The 15,166-nt window shown below is 45.0% G+C and overlaps 1 protein-coding gene across 1 annotated transcript in view; it reads right to left on the reverse strand.

The window, feature by feature from the left end:
* The window catches only part of LOC127689808 (zinc finger protein 809-like), a 47,661-nt gene extending 33,786 nt beyond the window's left edge, over positions 1 to 13,875 (reverse strand). Inside the window, exons 1-4 of the mRNA XM_052189392.1 lie at positions 13,624 to 13,875; positions 9,714 to 9,840; positions 9,478 to 9,537; positions 6,624 to 7,508 (exon numbers count right to left, since the gene is read on the reverse strand). Coding sequence (XP_052045352.1) covers positions 6,624 to 7,388 — 765 coding nt within the window. The 5' untranslated portion in view covers positions 7,389 to 7,508; positions 9,478 to 9,537; positions 9,714 to 9,840; positions 13,624 to 13,875. The remainder of the gene's footprint in view (positions 1 to 6,623; positions 7,509 to 9,477; positions 9,538 to 9,713; positions 9,841 to 13,623) is intronic.
* Between the last annotated feature and the right edge of the window lie 1,291 nt (positions 13,876 to 15,166).

Consider the following 15,166-nt stretch of genomic DNA (forward strand, 5'->3'; position numbering starts at 1 on the left):
TCTGCCTGCCTCTGCCTCCCAGAGTGCTGGGATTACAGGCGTGCGCCACCACCACCCGGAGGTTCATTATAATCTCAAGGACCACCATCACATATACAGACCGTCATGGACCAAACACTAACACGCAGCTGGTGCCTTTTCACTTCTGTAATGATGGGGGGCTAAAACCCAGAGCCTCCCTCATACTAGATGAACACTACCAGTCTACATCTCTAGTCCCATGTTCATATTCTTTTAGGGGGTTAGGGCATTGAAGACAGGGTTTCTCTGTGTTGCTTTGCTATTCTGGAACTCACTCTAGAGACCAGGCTGGCCTCAAACTCCAAGATCCACCTGTTGCTATGTTCCAAATACTGGGATTAAAGCCACCACACCCGGCCATGATCATACTCTTAACTGTCAGGCAAGCAGCAGGAAAATGAGGTGGAAGCAGGCATTCCTAAAGTTCTGGTACAGTTATCTGTCTACACAGCTGGTCACTCTGCCCGATGTATGGAGCACCATGGAATACCAGTGGTCTTATGAAGAGACCTGATGCCTGGGTTGTAGAGAGCTGAGGACTGAGGTTGGGGCTCAGATGGTAGAGTGCTCCCCTAATGTATATGAAGTCCTGGGTTCACCACATAACAGACGTAGTACCTGTAAGGCCAGCCCTCCTGGTCTAAGGTAGAGGTGGGAGGATCAGAACTCCAGGGTGAGGCTGGAGAGACAGCTGGGCAGTTTGGGTGCTTGCTGCTCTTGCAGGGGACTGGAGTTCAGTTCCCAGCACCATGCTCAGCTGGCTCAAACTGCCTATAACTCTAGCTTCAAGCTATCCAACATAGCCAGGCAGTGGTGGCACACGCCTGGAATCCCAGCACTCTGGGAGGCAGAGGCAGGCAGATTTCTGAGTTCGAGGCCAGCCTGGTCTACAGAGTGAGTTCCAGGACAGCCAGGGCTACACAGAGAAACCCTGTCTTGAAAAAACCAAATCCAAAAAACAAAAAAACAAAAACAAAACAACAAAATGGTATCCAACAGCCTCCTTCTTGCCTCTGTGGACACCTGCACACATGTGCAAACACACCTAAATAAGAAAAAAAAAGTCTTAAAGACATTCAAGGTCATCTTCAGCTGTATGAGGAGTTCAAAGCCAGCCTGGGCTGTGAGACCCTGTCTTTAAAAAAAAAAAAAAAGCCACAATGTCATTCATACTTATGCTGCCCGCAGAAAGCCATTTACAACTCTAGATCATGCTATCAAAGGTCTTGCCTTCTAATACAAAGTCTGTTATATAAATGCAGCCAGAAAAAAAAAAGGCAAATAACAAGGATAAAAATATATAAAAAGAAGGATAAAAAAATATAAAAAGAGGGTCTACAAGATGGCTCAGTGGTTTAAAAAAAAGTGCTTGCCATACCACTGGTAACCTCAGTTTATCTCTAGGTCCCATGCAGGAAAGAGAGAACTGACTTTCAAACGTTATCCTGTGACCACACGTACACCATGGCCAGCATGTGCCCACACTCACACATGCACACTGTGTTCCTTTGTGTGTGCCACAATAATTTTTAAGTGATCTAAATAATAGCACTATACACCTTTAATCCCAGTACATGGAAAGCAGAAGCAGGCAGATCTCTGAGTTCAAGGCCAACCGGGTCCACATAGTGTCTTACGGGGTTACAGGGCAGTCAGAGCTATATAGTGAGACTGCCTCAAAAACAGTTGGGTAGGCAAGATAAAGATGTGTGTCAGTGACAGAAGCCACCTAGGAAAAGCTATGGTAAGCAAGTGATGGCCCACCATTCTGCATGGCTGTAATGGGTGCACTCTGGAGAGGCACAGCCCCAGAGACTTCATCCCAGGACTGCTTCTTGCTACTGTCATGCCTTTCCTACCACTGTCACATAGCCTAATGACTCCTGAGCATCAGTCCACTCTACAGGGCAAATGTCCTGTAGATCAACATGAAGATCAACTTTCATGAACGAATGCTGTTTGGATGAGCTAATGAGTTCACTGAATTCCTAACTTGATTCAAATATAGGAGCTTGAAGAGATGGTTTTTGTTGTTTTTACAGAAAGATGTGTTAAAGAATCAAGAACAGAATGTGCCCCTCCTCATAAAATAGTAAGTAAAGGCTGCATAATTAGGAATACAATGAGTTTGCATAAATTGCACTAAGAAGAGAAATAGGCTTGGGACAAATTTGTGATCAAAGAAAACATTCATTCTAGGTTAGGTCCAAGGATGAGGTCACGGGCGTGCACTCTGATAAATCAAGGTCATGTACAACAGTTGCTCTGAACTTATAATGAGCTTATGGAATGAAACACTGTTTTGAACTTGCTATGGACATCTGTGATGGTTTATATATGCTCGTCCCAGGGAGGGCCACTATTAGAAGGTGTGGCCTTGTAGGAGGAAGTGTGTCACTGTGGGGATGGGCTTGGAGATCTTCTCCTAGATGCCTGAGGATGCCCAGTCTGTTCCTGACTTCCTTCAGATGAAGAGTAGAACTCTCAGCTCCTTCTGTGCCATGCCTGGCTGGACGCTGCCATGCTTCTGCCTTGTTGACAGTGGACTGAACCTCTGAACCTGTAAGCGAGCCCCGATTAAATGTTGTCATTTATAAAACTTGCCTTGGTCATGGTGTCTGTTCACAGCAGTAAAACCCTAACTAAGACAACATCCTTCTGTATCTCCCCTTTTGTGTAACATTTTATCTATGAGGAAACTTTGATAATGGAACTTTTCTCTAAGAAGGCATAAATTTCCAGAGAGAAGAAATAAAGTGTGGCATTTGGGTCTCTGTCCCATCCATCAAATGTACATACATATATTTCTGTCTGTCTATAGATATAGCCACACATATATGTGTATATATGTAAGAATGCATAAACAAGGAATTGATGAGACAGGTGGTTGGGTCTGGCCAAAGTGTGCATGTGTGTGTGTGCGTGTGTGTGTTCGTGCATGTGTGTATGTGTGTGTGTGTGCCTCTGTGTTTGCTTGACTTTTTCCCTTTCTTCCCTTTCTTCTCTTTCTGGCTCATGAAGAGTTAATAAACTCTGAGCCTCTTGCCTGGTCAGTTAGGAACCCTTGAGTCAGAGAGAAAAAAGCTCAAATAACTAAGCTTTTCTTCTTAATCCCCCGCTGTTTATTATTATTATTATTATTTATTTTTAAAAAATAAAAAAATAACCGGGTAGTGGCGGCGCACGCCTGTAATCCCAGCACTCTGGGAGGCAAAGGCAGGCAGATTTCTGAGTTCGAGGACAGCCTGGTCTACAGAGTGAGTTCCAGGACAGCCAGGGCTATACAGAGAAACCCTGTATCAAAAAAAAAAAACAAATCCAAAAAACCAAAGCATATATATATACTTTCTGACTGCCAGCGATGGCTGGGTATGGGCCCGACACTCCAGCGCCATCCATTTTCAGACTAGTTGATTTGGCAAGTGAGTTGTTACACACTCCTTAGCAGATTCTGACTTTCATGGCCACCATCCTGCTTAATCCCATTGTTATCAGCAGGAGTTAATTGTCAGAAGCCTGCAGCTTTTGGCTACAAAATAGCAGAGTTAAAGAAGATAGAAATTGCAAAAGGCAAAGCAGCTTTGACACCATATGCCCTGTACTGGATGGTTTTGTGTGTCAAGTTGACACAGGCTGGAGTTATCACAGAGAAAGGAGTTTCAGCTGAGAAAATGCATTCATGAGATCCAGCTGTAAGGCATTTTCTCAATTAGTGATCAAGGGGAGAGGGCCCCTTGTGGGTGGTGCCATCCCTGGGCTGGTAGTCTTGGATTCTATAAGAAAGCAAGCTGAGCAAGGCAGGGGAAGCCAAGCCAGTAAGGAACATCCCTCCATGGCCTCTGCATCAACTCCTGCTTCCTGCCCTGTGTGAGTTCCAGTCCTGGCTTCCTTTGGTGATGAAAAGCAATGTGGAAGGTGTAAGCTAAATAAACCCTTTCCTCCCCAACTTGCTTCTTGGTCACGATGTTTGTACAGGAATAGAAACCCTGACTAAGCCACTCCCCTTTCGCTGCCTGCCTCGGTTTACCCTGTGGTGCTGGACTGGACCCTGGCAGCTCAGTGGTAGGGCACTTACCTATCATGTTCAGCGACATAGGTTCCATTCTCAACATCATAAAACAATAAAAACAGATTTTTAAAAACACAAAAAGTGCCATGTCTGAGAATATACAAGAATAGGCATGGCATGCACTCACGTTTATGGCAAGTAATTATACAGAACGTAGAGAAAGGTTCTTCTCTCCTGCCCTAAATTAGCTTCTCTGGATCAGAAATAAGTGAGCCAGGCATGACGGTACACGCCCACAACCTGGAGACTCAGGATTCTGAAGCAGAAGGATTACAGAGTCTAGTACTAGATAGAATATCTATGCCCTCCCCCCAAAAACTTAAATAATAAAAAGAAGGACTGAAAATCAATGGTGGGGTAGAGAGCAGGCTCAGTGTTAAGAGCAGGCACTGCAGTTGCAGAGGACCTGAGTTTGGTTCCCAGTGCTCGTGCTAGGTGGCTTACAACTCCCTATAACTCTACTTCCTACGAATCCAAAACCCTCTCTGGACTCTGTGGACACTACATTCATGTGCACAGACACACAAATATGTACAACTAAAAATAATAAAAGTAAATCACTTTTTAAAAATATATGAATAAGGAAGACCTAGGACACAAGGAAAAGTCTCACCAATAACTCAATTGTTGCCTTTTTAATAGCTCATTGCAAAAATATTGTAAATGAATATTTTTTTATATTAGCAATACACTTCACTGATGACTCTAACAGACTTCAAAAAGGAAAATTAGTAACAAGTTTAATAAAAACATTTCTTATAAAGCCAGGTACAGTGGCACGTTTTTAATCCCAGCACTCGGGAGGCAGAGAAAAGCAGATCCCTGAATTTGAGGCCAGCCTAGAATACAGAGTGAGTCCTAAGACAGCCAGGGCTACACAGAGAAACCCTGTCTCAGAACAAACAAACAAACGCACTACTGTGTGGCAGGATTTTCCCTGTCCAATTACATTATTAGTGCAGCAGGAGGCCTGTGATTGGACAGGGAAAGGAGAGGCGGAGCTAAGAGTTGCAGGAACAGAGATCCACTCAGAGGAGGGAGGAGAAGCCAAAATGGAGGCAGAAGGGCAGGAAGAAGATCCTGATCCCGCGTGGTTTTAAATAGCCACAGGTAGTTATGATATCTAAACGGATAGAATAATTGGGATTTGTCTAATTGTAGGCAGCTTTTATCATCATCAATTGGTTCTGAAACTACTGTGTGGGCAGCTTGTGAATTGAGAATTTATTGTTACATAAATCTGACTTGTTAATTATAAGCTTCTTATAAGTTTTGTTTCTACCAGGTTGCTGGGTGTGGTGGCGGCTGACCGTGGAGTAGATGGTCGTTGTGTGGGGCTGATGTGACAGTGAAGGGAACTTGGGAACTCCGGCCCTACTGGAGAGTTAGTGGGCAGAGAGGCTGGATGGAGAGCAGAACTTGGCGGTTCTTTTTTAATATTTCCCACAACACTACTGGGCTAGAAAGATGTCTCAGCGGTAAAAAGCACTGAGTACTCTTCCAGAGGTCCCGAGTTCAATGCCCAGCAACCACATGGTGGCTTACAACCACCTGTAATGGGATCAATATCCTCTTCTACTATGTCTGAGGACAATTACAGTGTACTCATATACATAAAATAAATAAATCTTTAAAAATATAGTAACTGCCAAAAAAAAAAAAACCCAAACCAACCCACTACTTATTAAATTTATGTACCATTGTTTAATGACTTTCAGAATAATCTAATCTCAATGTTCATATAAGCAAAAGTAACAGATATCTATAGTCCAGAGTCAGTTTTTTGTTTGTTTGGTTGGTTTTTTGTTTTTTCGAGACAGGGTTTCTCTGTGTAGCCCTGGCTGTCCTGGAACTCACTCTATAGACCAGGCTGGCCGCAAACTCAGAAATCTGCCTGCCTCTGCCTCCCAGAGTGCTGGGATGAAAGGCATGCACCACCACCGCCTGGCCAGAGTCAGTTTTAAGAATGAACATCTGACAAAAGAAAATTCCATTTCTTTCCGTTTATGATTTTTCAAATACATCTACAAAGTTAGATGGGACTCTCCCATGTTGTCCACACTTATAGAATCACTTTCCAATGGTTGTCTTAATGAATTCACAATTCCTCAAGTAAGCATCATGTGAACATTCAATAAGATGGGAGATTAATCATTATTTTTCACTTTTTAAGGGTCCTACGCAGTGAACCTCTTCACATTTGCGAGGACACAGACGACTGGTGGTTTCCCACAACACTTGCATTCATCAAGCTACTCTGTAATACAAGTTTGTGATTTCCAGATAACTGAGCGACTGAGTGATTTCACACATTACTTAATGTTCAGGGTTCATTTTCCCCTATGTATCCATGTGGCCTCATTAAGTTGCATATCCACTGAAGGCTACATATACAGGGTTCTTCCTGGGATTCACAACTAGAGAAAGTTTCCAGGTTTATTTTGTTCACAGTGTTTCTCTAAGCAAGAGAATATCTTCAAAGGGCAATGGGACAATAGAAGGTTTTACCACAGGATTTGCCTTTAAAGGATCATTGTCCATTATGAATTCTTCCATGTATTATAAAGGAGCGAGAACATCTGAAGGCCTTCCCGCACTGCTGACACCCATAGGGCTTCTCCCCTGTGTGAGTCCGTTCATGGATTCGAACAGAACTGGAGCAGCTGAAGGCCTTCACACACCGTTTACACTCATAGGGATTCTCTCCAGTGTGTGTGCGCTCGTGAATTTGGAATGAGCTGGGACAATCGAAGGCTTTCCCACACTCCTTACATTTGTAAGGCCCGTTTCCAGTGTGCATTATCATGTGCCTTCGAAAGCTTGGGAGAGAAATGAAGGCCTTCCCACACTCCTTACAGTCGTAAGGCTTCTCTCCAGTGTGAATTCTTTCATGTTTGCGAAAGGAACTGGGGAAAGTAAAGGCTTTGCCGCATTTTCTACATTTATATGGTTTTTCTCCAGTGTGAATCCTCTCGTGACTTCGAAACGACGTGGGGCAACTGAGAGCTTTCCCACACTGTTTACACTGACAAGGCTTCTCTCCGGTGTGAGTCCTCCTGTGGATCCGGAAGGAGCTAGGCCAGCTGAAGGCCTTCCCACACTGCTTACACTCATAGGGCTTCTCTCCAGCGTGGGTCCTCTTGTGTGTTTGAAATGAACTTCGACAGCTGAATGTCTTCCCACATTCCTTGCACTGGTATGCCGGTCCCCGTCCCCGTGACTCTCCCACAGTGTATGCTCGCTGTGACACCGCATGTGCCTTTTCAGAGAGGAGCGACAGGAATAGAGTTTTCCGCATACAGCGCACTCACAGGCTTTTCCTCCAGGAAGAATATTCTTCTGTCTGAGAACCAGAGCCTGGGTGCAGACTTCCCTACACGGACTCTTCCATTCATGGGGTCTCTGTTCCACATGAGCACTGTGAGAATGAGCATCACCTATTAACAATTTCATAATCATGACGGATGTCAGAAACACAGATCATACTTTTTCTATTTTCAAGGAGCATGTACAAGATAAGTACTTTAAAAGAGTTTAAGCGTAGACTTTATGAAAATGGAGATACTGGGGCTGGAGAGGTGACTCAGCAGTCGAGAGCGCTCGCTGCTCTTGCAGAGGACTGAGCTGCTGTTCCTGGCACCCATGTAATAGCTCACAACTGTCTGTGAATCCATATCTAAAGGATCCACCACCTTCTAAACTCCACATGAACTAGGCATGCACATGCCCATACATGAAAGCAAAACATCCAGACACATAAAATAAAATAAGTACATCTAAAAAAATTTTATTATTTTATTTTATTACACAATTTCCTTTTTCTGTTTTCATATGCAGTTTCTTATACTGTTTCAAAGGGAGTTATTCTTTGAATACTGCACAGCTGTGTTACTTTAAAAGTTCTTGGTGAGCTGGGTGATTGTGGTGCACACCTTTAATCCCAGGACTCAGGGGACAGAGGCAGGTGCATCTCAGTAAGTTCAAGGCCAGCCTGGTCTACAGAGTGAGGTCCGGGACACCCAGGGCTACAGAGAGAAACCCTGTCTCAAAAAAATAAAAAAAGACAACAAAGAGAAAACCCTGTATGAAAACAGCACTGGCTGCTCTCACAGAGGACCTGAGGGGCTCTCAGAATGCACACCTGGTGCACATAACCACCTTTAACTCTCGTCACCCCGGGAATTTGATGCTCTCTGGTTTCTGTGGAATCTACACTTGTGTGAACATACCCACATAGAGACACATAAATTAAGAAGAAAAAAAGTTTTAAAGAGGGAAAAGAAATGACATCATCATGTTGCGAGGCTGGAGCGATGGCTCTGTGGTTAAGGTTACCTGCTGATCTTCCAGAGCACTTAAGTTTGGTTCCAACCCACACTGGGCAACCCACAATGGCATGTAACTTCAGGAACCCCTTTTCTGGCAATCCTCAGGCAATGCACAAATATACACAAACCAATACACACACAAATAATTTAAAATAAATATTTACATTCTTAAGTACTTATGTGTATGCACCTGCTTGCCTGTATGTATACAATGTGGGTGCAGTACCCATGGAAACCAGTAGGGGGCATCATATCTCCTGGAGCTGGAGTTACTAGAGGTTGTGAATCACTTGATTTCAGTGCTCAGAACTGAATCCGGGTCCATCACAAAAGCAGCAACTACCTTTAACTATTCAGTCAACCTTCCAGCACCAAAAACAAAATCTTAAAAAATTATGGAACTTTTTCTAAAACAGGTGTTGAGGTTTGGTCTTTTGTTATTTACTGTAATGCTAAGTGTAGGACTCCATGATCTGACTGTTCCAGAGAGGAGACAGTCTACATGTAGGCCTTGCCCCCAAGTTATTTCTGATTGGTAAATAAACACACCAACAGCCAATAGCTGGGCAGAGGAGACACAGGTAGGTTTAGGTTTCCTGGGCTCGGGGTCTGAGGAGAAGGTGTGGGAGGAGGAAGAGAAGCCATTGTGGGTTAGATGAGCCAGAGAGACACGGCCCTGGGAGCTGGCCAAGGGGAGTGAGGAAGAGAAACACAGCGAGTAGTAATAACTCAGGGCTACTGACGGGCGCTAGACTCCAACAGCAGAGAGGGCAGGCGTCGCCCGGCTCTTGTGCTGCTTGAGGCTTATCGTAAATATAAAGGCTGCGTGTGTCTTCTGTCCAGGACCTAAAGGGCCAAAGGCAGGGTAGACATTCTGGGTTGAAATTATATAATTTCAACAAGATGTAATATATACTCTACTTAAAATATAAATATTTATATTTTATATAATAAAAATAATATATAAGTGAACAAACACGAAATTGAAGTTTTGTTGTTTCCAGGGACATACTAAGCCTCCATCGTAGGACCCTAGTTTCTTTGATGAGTTCAACTCACCTTATGTTTCTTCCCTGAATTTTGCTTGATCCCTAATGATCTGGTCTTCCCAATTCTCCCCTAAAAAGAATAAAAATTACAAATGACAGAAAAATTCATAGGCTCTAGGTCCACAAGGAGCCATCATAATCGGCACACTTATTCACACCTTTCCACATGCTGAATAGTGACATCTCGTGAGTGAGCACGAGCCATCTGTTCTTTAACCAGCCAGGTTTAAGGAATTTCATTCTCACCAATAGAAGCCAAGTTAGTGACGGTTTCCTGCATCACATCTCGGTACAGTTCCTTCTGGGAATCGTCCAGCAGAGCCCTCTCCTCACGGGTGAAGTTCACAGCCACATCCTCAAAAGCCACTGAGTCCTAAAACATCCCACGAAAGAATGGTGAATATGACAACATTCACCTCAGGAAGAGCCTCCATGATTCTGTGTCCTACAACATGCCTGTAACATGGTCCGTAACTACAAGATCTGTCTACACTCAGCTGCTCATAAACTTAACAACACGAGTACTTGAAAGTTAGTTTTACTACAGGACTATGACCAAGTCTCACTGAGCTCGGACAGATGGGCGGATGCAGGGCATGCTGGAGAGATTCTATACAAATTAAAATTTTCATTTTAGGTAAGAAAAACTTTCATCTCCTGCTCTAGTATAAACCATATCACAACCATTCCATAAAATATATCAAATCTGTATGATGGCTTGATGGTATACTGAGAGAGAGAGAGAGAGAGAGAGAGAAAGGGAGAGGGAGAGGGAGAGAGGGGAGAAGAAGGAAGGAAAGAAGGAAGGAAGGAGGGAGGGAAGGAAGGAAGGAAGGAAGGAAGGAAGGAAGGAAGGAAGGAAGGAAGGAAGGAAGGAAGGAAGGAAGGAAGGTGGACAGACAAGACAACCCTCATTTGATCTGACCTAGGATAAAAATGTCTCCCAAAGGAAAACCAACGTGAGGGTTAGCTTGTCCTGTCCCCAGGTTCAATGTGCTATGAGAAGCTACACTGACAGAAAGAGGTTAACATCTAAACCTGCTCAGACTGAGCCACACCTGGAGCCATGTCTGCTATGTCAAACTTTTATAAATTTGGTGGTATATCTCAAGCCGACTGCTTTCCCTTTGCTTGTGTAATCTGCCTGCTTGCTCTTGCTTGCCCAGCAATAAAATGTGTATAGAAGACTGATGCTCTCTGCAAACAGAACCTTACCACCTGATGCCTGTCCTCTTGTTGGGTCTGGGCTTAGTGTTAGAGCTATTTTCTCTATCCCAACTAGCTCCCAAATAAATGAGACAGAGACTGTAAGATTTATTCAATCAAGCTTTACGGCACAGTAACTGTGCAGTTATTAAGCGATTCTAGTCTTCTAAGCTAACCTGGCCGCCTCCCAGCCAACATCCCCAGGATACTTGCATGTCAGTATTGGTTTGACTCTCTCTGCTCCAGTGTGGTCCCATGGTTCCTAGTGGCAAATGCTTCTCTTCTCCATCTCTACCCCTCCAGTCTGGGACTGGAAGTCCCACCCTATTCTCTCCTCTGCTCAGCCATTGGCTGATCAGCTTTTATTGACAATTCAAAGAATAAATGGGGAGAAATGTTTACACAACATTAATATCAGAGATTCTTAGAATAAGCATCACAATGATTGCAATCAAATATGGGGCAAAGAAAGCAGCATTTGAATAAGACAAGGTAAACTTTCCACAAAGCATCTCGGCACTCAGGTTACAAATCTGATCCTCCACAGGATATGTGCATCTGGAAAGCTAGTGGGAAGAAACGTAAGAGTTTTCTAAAACATAGTCCCCAGTACTTATTTCTGTTTTCCAGCCACAAAAATGTCACAGGGCTGGGCTGGGGGTAGGAAATGCTGGAGAGATGGTTCAATGGTTACAGCACCTGCTCTTCTACAGAATCTGGGTCTGGATCCTGATTGAAATGGTGAAGAAATGACGGCTCCAAGAAAAGGCTGAAGACGTCTATTGTAGATATGAGGAGGAACACAGCTGGGGGCATCTGTAAGGATCCAGAGTGAACCAGCCCACGGAAGGGGGCAGGATGAGCAAGAGGGCAGAGAGAGGGGGCAGCGAGAGGTCCTGGGAACCCACAGATCTAGAGGTAAAGGGGCAACTAGCCAAATGGCTGATGTAATGAGTCTTAAACAATTAAAAATTAAGGCACGGGGCACAGCACAGCACAGTCCTAATGGCTCAATTGCATGCTGTGTGTTCTTGTCTTGGAAACAGTGCAATAACTGCACAATGGAAGTTCCAGATTAACGCTTGACTTGTAAAGGAAGTTTGAAGAAATTATTAGAAAACGAATAGAGCCAACACTGGGACCTCAAGAAAAGAAGAAATAAGTTGCACAACATTTAAGAGTGGCTTCTAGGCCGGGCGGTGGTGGTAATCCCAGCACTCTGGGAGGCAGAGGCAGGCGAATTTCTGAGTTTGAGGCCAGCCTGGTCTAAAGAGTGAGTTCCAGGACAGCCAGGGCTATTCAAAGAAACCCTGTCTCAAAAAAAACAAAAAACAAACAAACAAACAAAAGAGTGGTTCCTGGATAAGCAAGTATGGAATGCATAAAATCTTACACAGTAAAACTAAGTCAGAACACTGGGGCTCTTAGGAGAGTCACTGTGTGCAATGTGCAGAAGCAGAAAGCTAGGGGAACTACGGAGTTAAGGGTTAGCTTGATTCTTTCTGCCCACTGCCTGGCAGCTTTGCCCGTCATTTATCATTAGAGCTTCGCAGGAAAATGCAAGTAGCTGACCTCAGAGTTCCGAGCTCCTAAGTATAATAAGTTAACGTTAAAGTTTAAATAATGATAAGTTTGCAATTATTATTATTTTGGCTCTAGGTCTGGGAATAGGGAAGCTTGAAACTTTGGGGAACAATTGTAATTCTTGACTCTGTGGGATGTGGTTATTCTTTTGAGTTTTATTTGGCAATGATTATACAATGTCTTTTTGTTTTCTACCCGCTTTTGGGGTATCAATAATAGACTGGGGGAAGAGAAAATCAAGAGAACATGAGAAGAGCAAGTGAGGAGAGAATGTGAGGTGTGTATGGAGAGAGTGTGTGTGTGAGAGTGCATGTGGTGTGTGTGAAAGGTGTGTGAAGAGTGTGCGAGTGTAGGAGTGTGGGAGAAAAGAAAAGCACACGAGAAAAGCAGAGTGTGTGCAGCCTCAGAGAGAGAGAAGAGAGAGAGAAGACAGAGAGAGAGAAGAGAGAGAGAGAGCGCAGAGTAACTTTAAGTCATGAAAAACTGCCTGTCAGTTTGTACCCCAAAAGTAGTGTCTTATTTATCATGCGCCTTCCAGATATCCCTGCTTCCAGTTGAGAACTGCGATCCTGTGTCGACGCTGGACCCCGCCATTACTGCATCTCAGCCCAGCTGAGGCAACCCCCCTCTCCTGGGTTTTTCCTCTCCCAGTAAACCTCTGTGTGAGCTTTGTTAGCTGTGACCTTGTAGTATCCCTTGGCTTTGATCGCCAGGATACCTATGTGTGCAGAGCTGTAACACTTTGGCGGGAGCAGAACTTTCTGGGAGCTCCCCTGCGGAGCAGAACTGTTACAGTTCCATTGGGGAGACCATCCCGAAACCTTCCCCCGCACCCCGCAGCTGCCGAAGCAGAGCTGTAACACTCCTGTAGGGGAAGCCTTTCCCTTCAGAGCTGCAACTCACACACACCCTTCTCAATAAGTAAATAATTCCAAAAAGAGTCAAAAAAAAAAAAATCTTGAAAAAGGAAAGCCAGTTCATTTGTTCTAAAACTATAATTAAAACACTGCCTCTGGCTGGAACGCAGTGACAGTTGACAGAGATGCAGTCGGACAGAGAGAGAAAGTTGGTATTTGGAAACCTGGGGATTTAAGGAAAGCTAAGAAAGAATATGGAATCGTGCGTTCGAGACCCTGGCGCCCACAAACTTGGAAACCTTCAAAGGAAACGGGTCCCCATTATTTGGAGGCTGGGAATCCTCAGGACTCCGCACCCGAGCTTGGAGTCACGACGCAGAGCCGGTCGAGGCCAAGTCTGCGCAGAGTTGCAGAGTCGCCGAGTCGGAGACAGAGCGGAGGCTAGGCGGGCAGAGGACTGCAGAGGCGGGCAGGGCAAGCCGGGTGGAGCCGAAAGGAGCCGAACATACCCGAGTGGAGCCGAGAGGAGCCGAGTGGCGCCGAACCTTGCCGAGCCAGCGACGCTCTCCCGCGCAGACTCCAACGCTGAGGCAGCGGCCCGCTCCAGTCGCGTCGGGTTACCGCTGCCCCTCCCCGCCCTCGGCCCGCCGGCCTCACTCACCATTTCCCCGCGTCCCCCTCAGCTCCACGGCTGAGACCCTGTGCGAACTTTACTGAAGCAGAGTCGGGAGAGCGGGGGTCTCCTCGCCCCAGGCCCCGCCCACTCCTGTACGCAGGCGTCTCTGATTGGACGGCTGGCTCGGGCACGCCCCCTTGCCTGAATGACAGCTGAGCACCGAGACTCTCCGAGCGGTCCAGCAGGAGTTTGCCTCCTGGTAGGCATCTCTGCTTTTTTTTTTTTTTTTTTAATTGATATATTTATTTACATTTCAAATGATTTCCCCTTTTCTGGACCCCCACTCCCCAAAAGTCCCATCAGTCCCCTTCCCTCCCCCTGTTTTCCCACCCAACCCTTCCCACTTCCCTGTTCTGATTTTGCTCTATACTGCGTCACTGAGTCCTTTCAGAACAAGGGGCCACTCCTCCGTTCTTCTTGTAGCATCTCTGCTTTTTAATGAGGATTTATTCTTCGACCAGAAACTGCTCTTTGGTGTTTGTCTCAGCTCCCTCTGAATGAGGGACATGAGTGGGCACCGGAAATTACACATTTACTTCCTAGATTAAGTGAGATAACCTTTGTCCAAAGCAAGAGGCAAAACAAAAATACAATAAACAGGGCCTTCGAGATGGCTCAGCAGGAAGAGGCACCATGAACAACCTGACAACCACAGGAGCTCTGTGTGTGTGTGTGTGTGTGTGTGTGTGTGTGTGTGTGAATGTGTGTGTGTGTTTCTCTCTCTCTCTCTCTCTCTTTCACACACACACACACACACACTCACACACACCGTGTTTGTTTTAATCCTGAAATGCAAAGGTTATACTTTGCATGTCTTCTCAGACTTAACACAAGGCTGAGCAGCATCTCACAAACTATGTATGATCCAAATTTACTTCAAAGTAACCTGGAAAGCAGGCCTGGTCGGAGGCCAGCCTGGTCTACAAAGTGAGTTCCTGGTATAGTGAGATTGTGAAGATGCAGAGAGAATAACAGAAGGTGGGGAGAGCCTTGCGGTTTCACGGGGTGTGTTGAGGTGGGAGGCAGAGTAGAAGTCGGAGCAGCGTAGGCTGTAGTGTGAGATCCTGTCTCAAGGCCAAACAAAACATGCTTCCAACCATGAACTCATGCTATCGTGAAACCTCCCTAAACGTCATGTCCTTGAAATGTTTTAAAATTTTATTTATTTTAGTCATGAATCCCAGTACTTGGGAGGCAGAGGCAGGCAGATTTCTGAGTTCAAGGCCGGCCTGGTCTCTAGAGTGAGTTCTAGGACAGCCAGGACTACACAGAGAAACACTATTTCAAAAACAAAACAAACAAGAAGATTTATTTTACTTTTACCTTATGTGTATGAGTATTTGCTGGCATATGTGTGTGTGTGTGACTGGCTCCCG

The sequence above is a fragment of the Apodemus sylvaticus genome, chromosome 7 (assembly GCF_947179515.1).
Source record: "Apodemus sylvaticus chromosome 7, mApoSyl1.1, whole genome shotgun sequence".
In the NCBI taxonomy this organism is placed as follows: Eukaryota; Metazoa; Chordata; class Mammalia; order Rodentia; family Muridae; genus Apodemus; species Apodemus sylvaticus.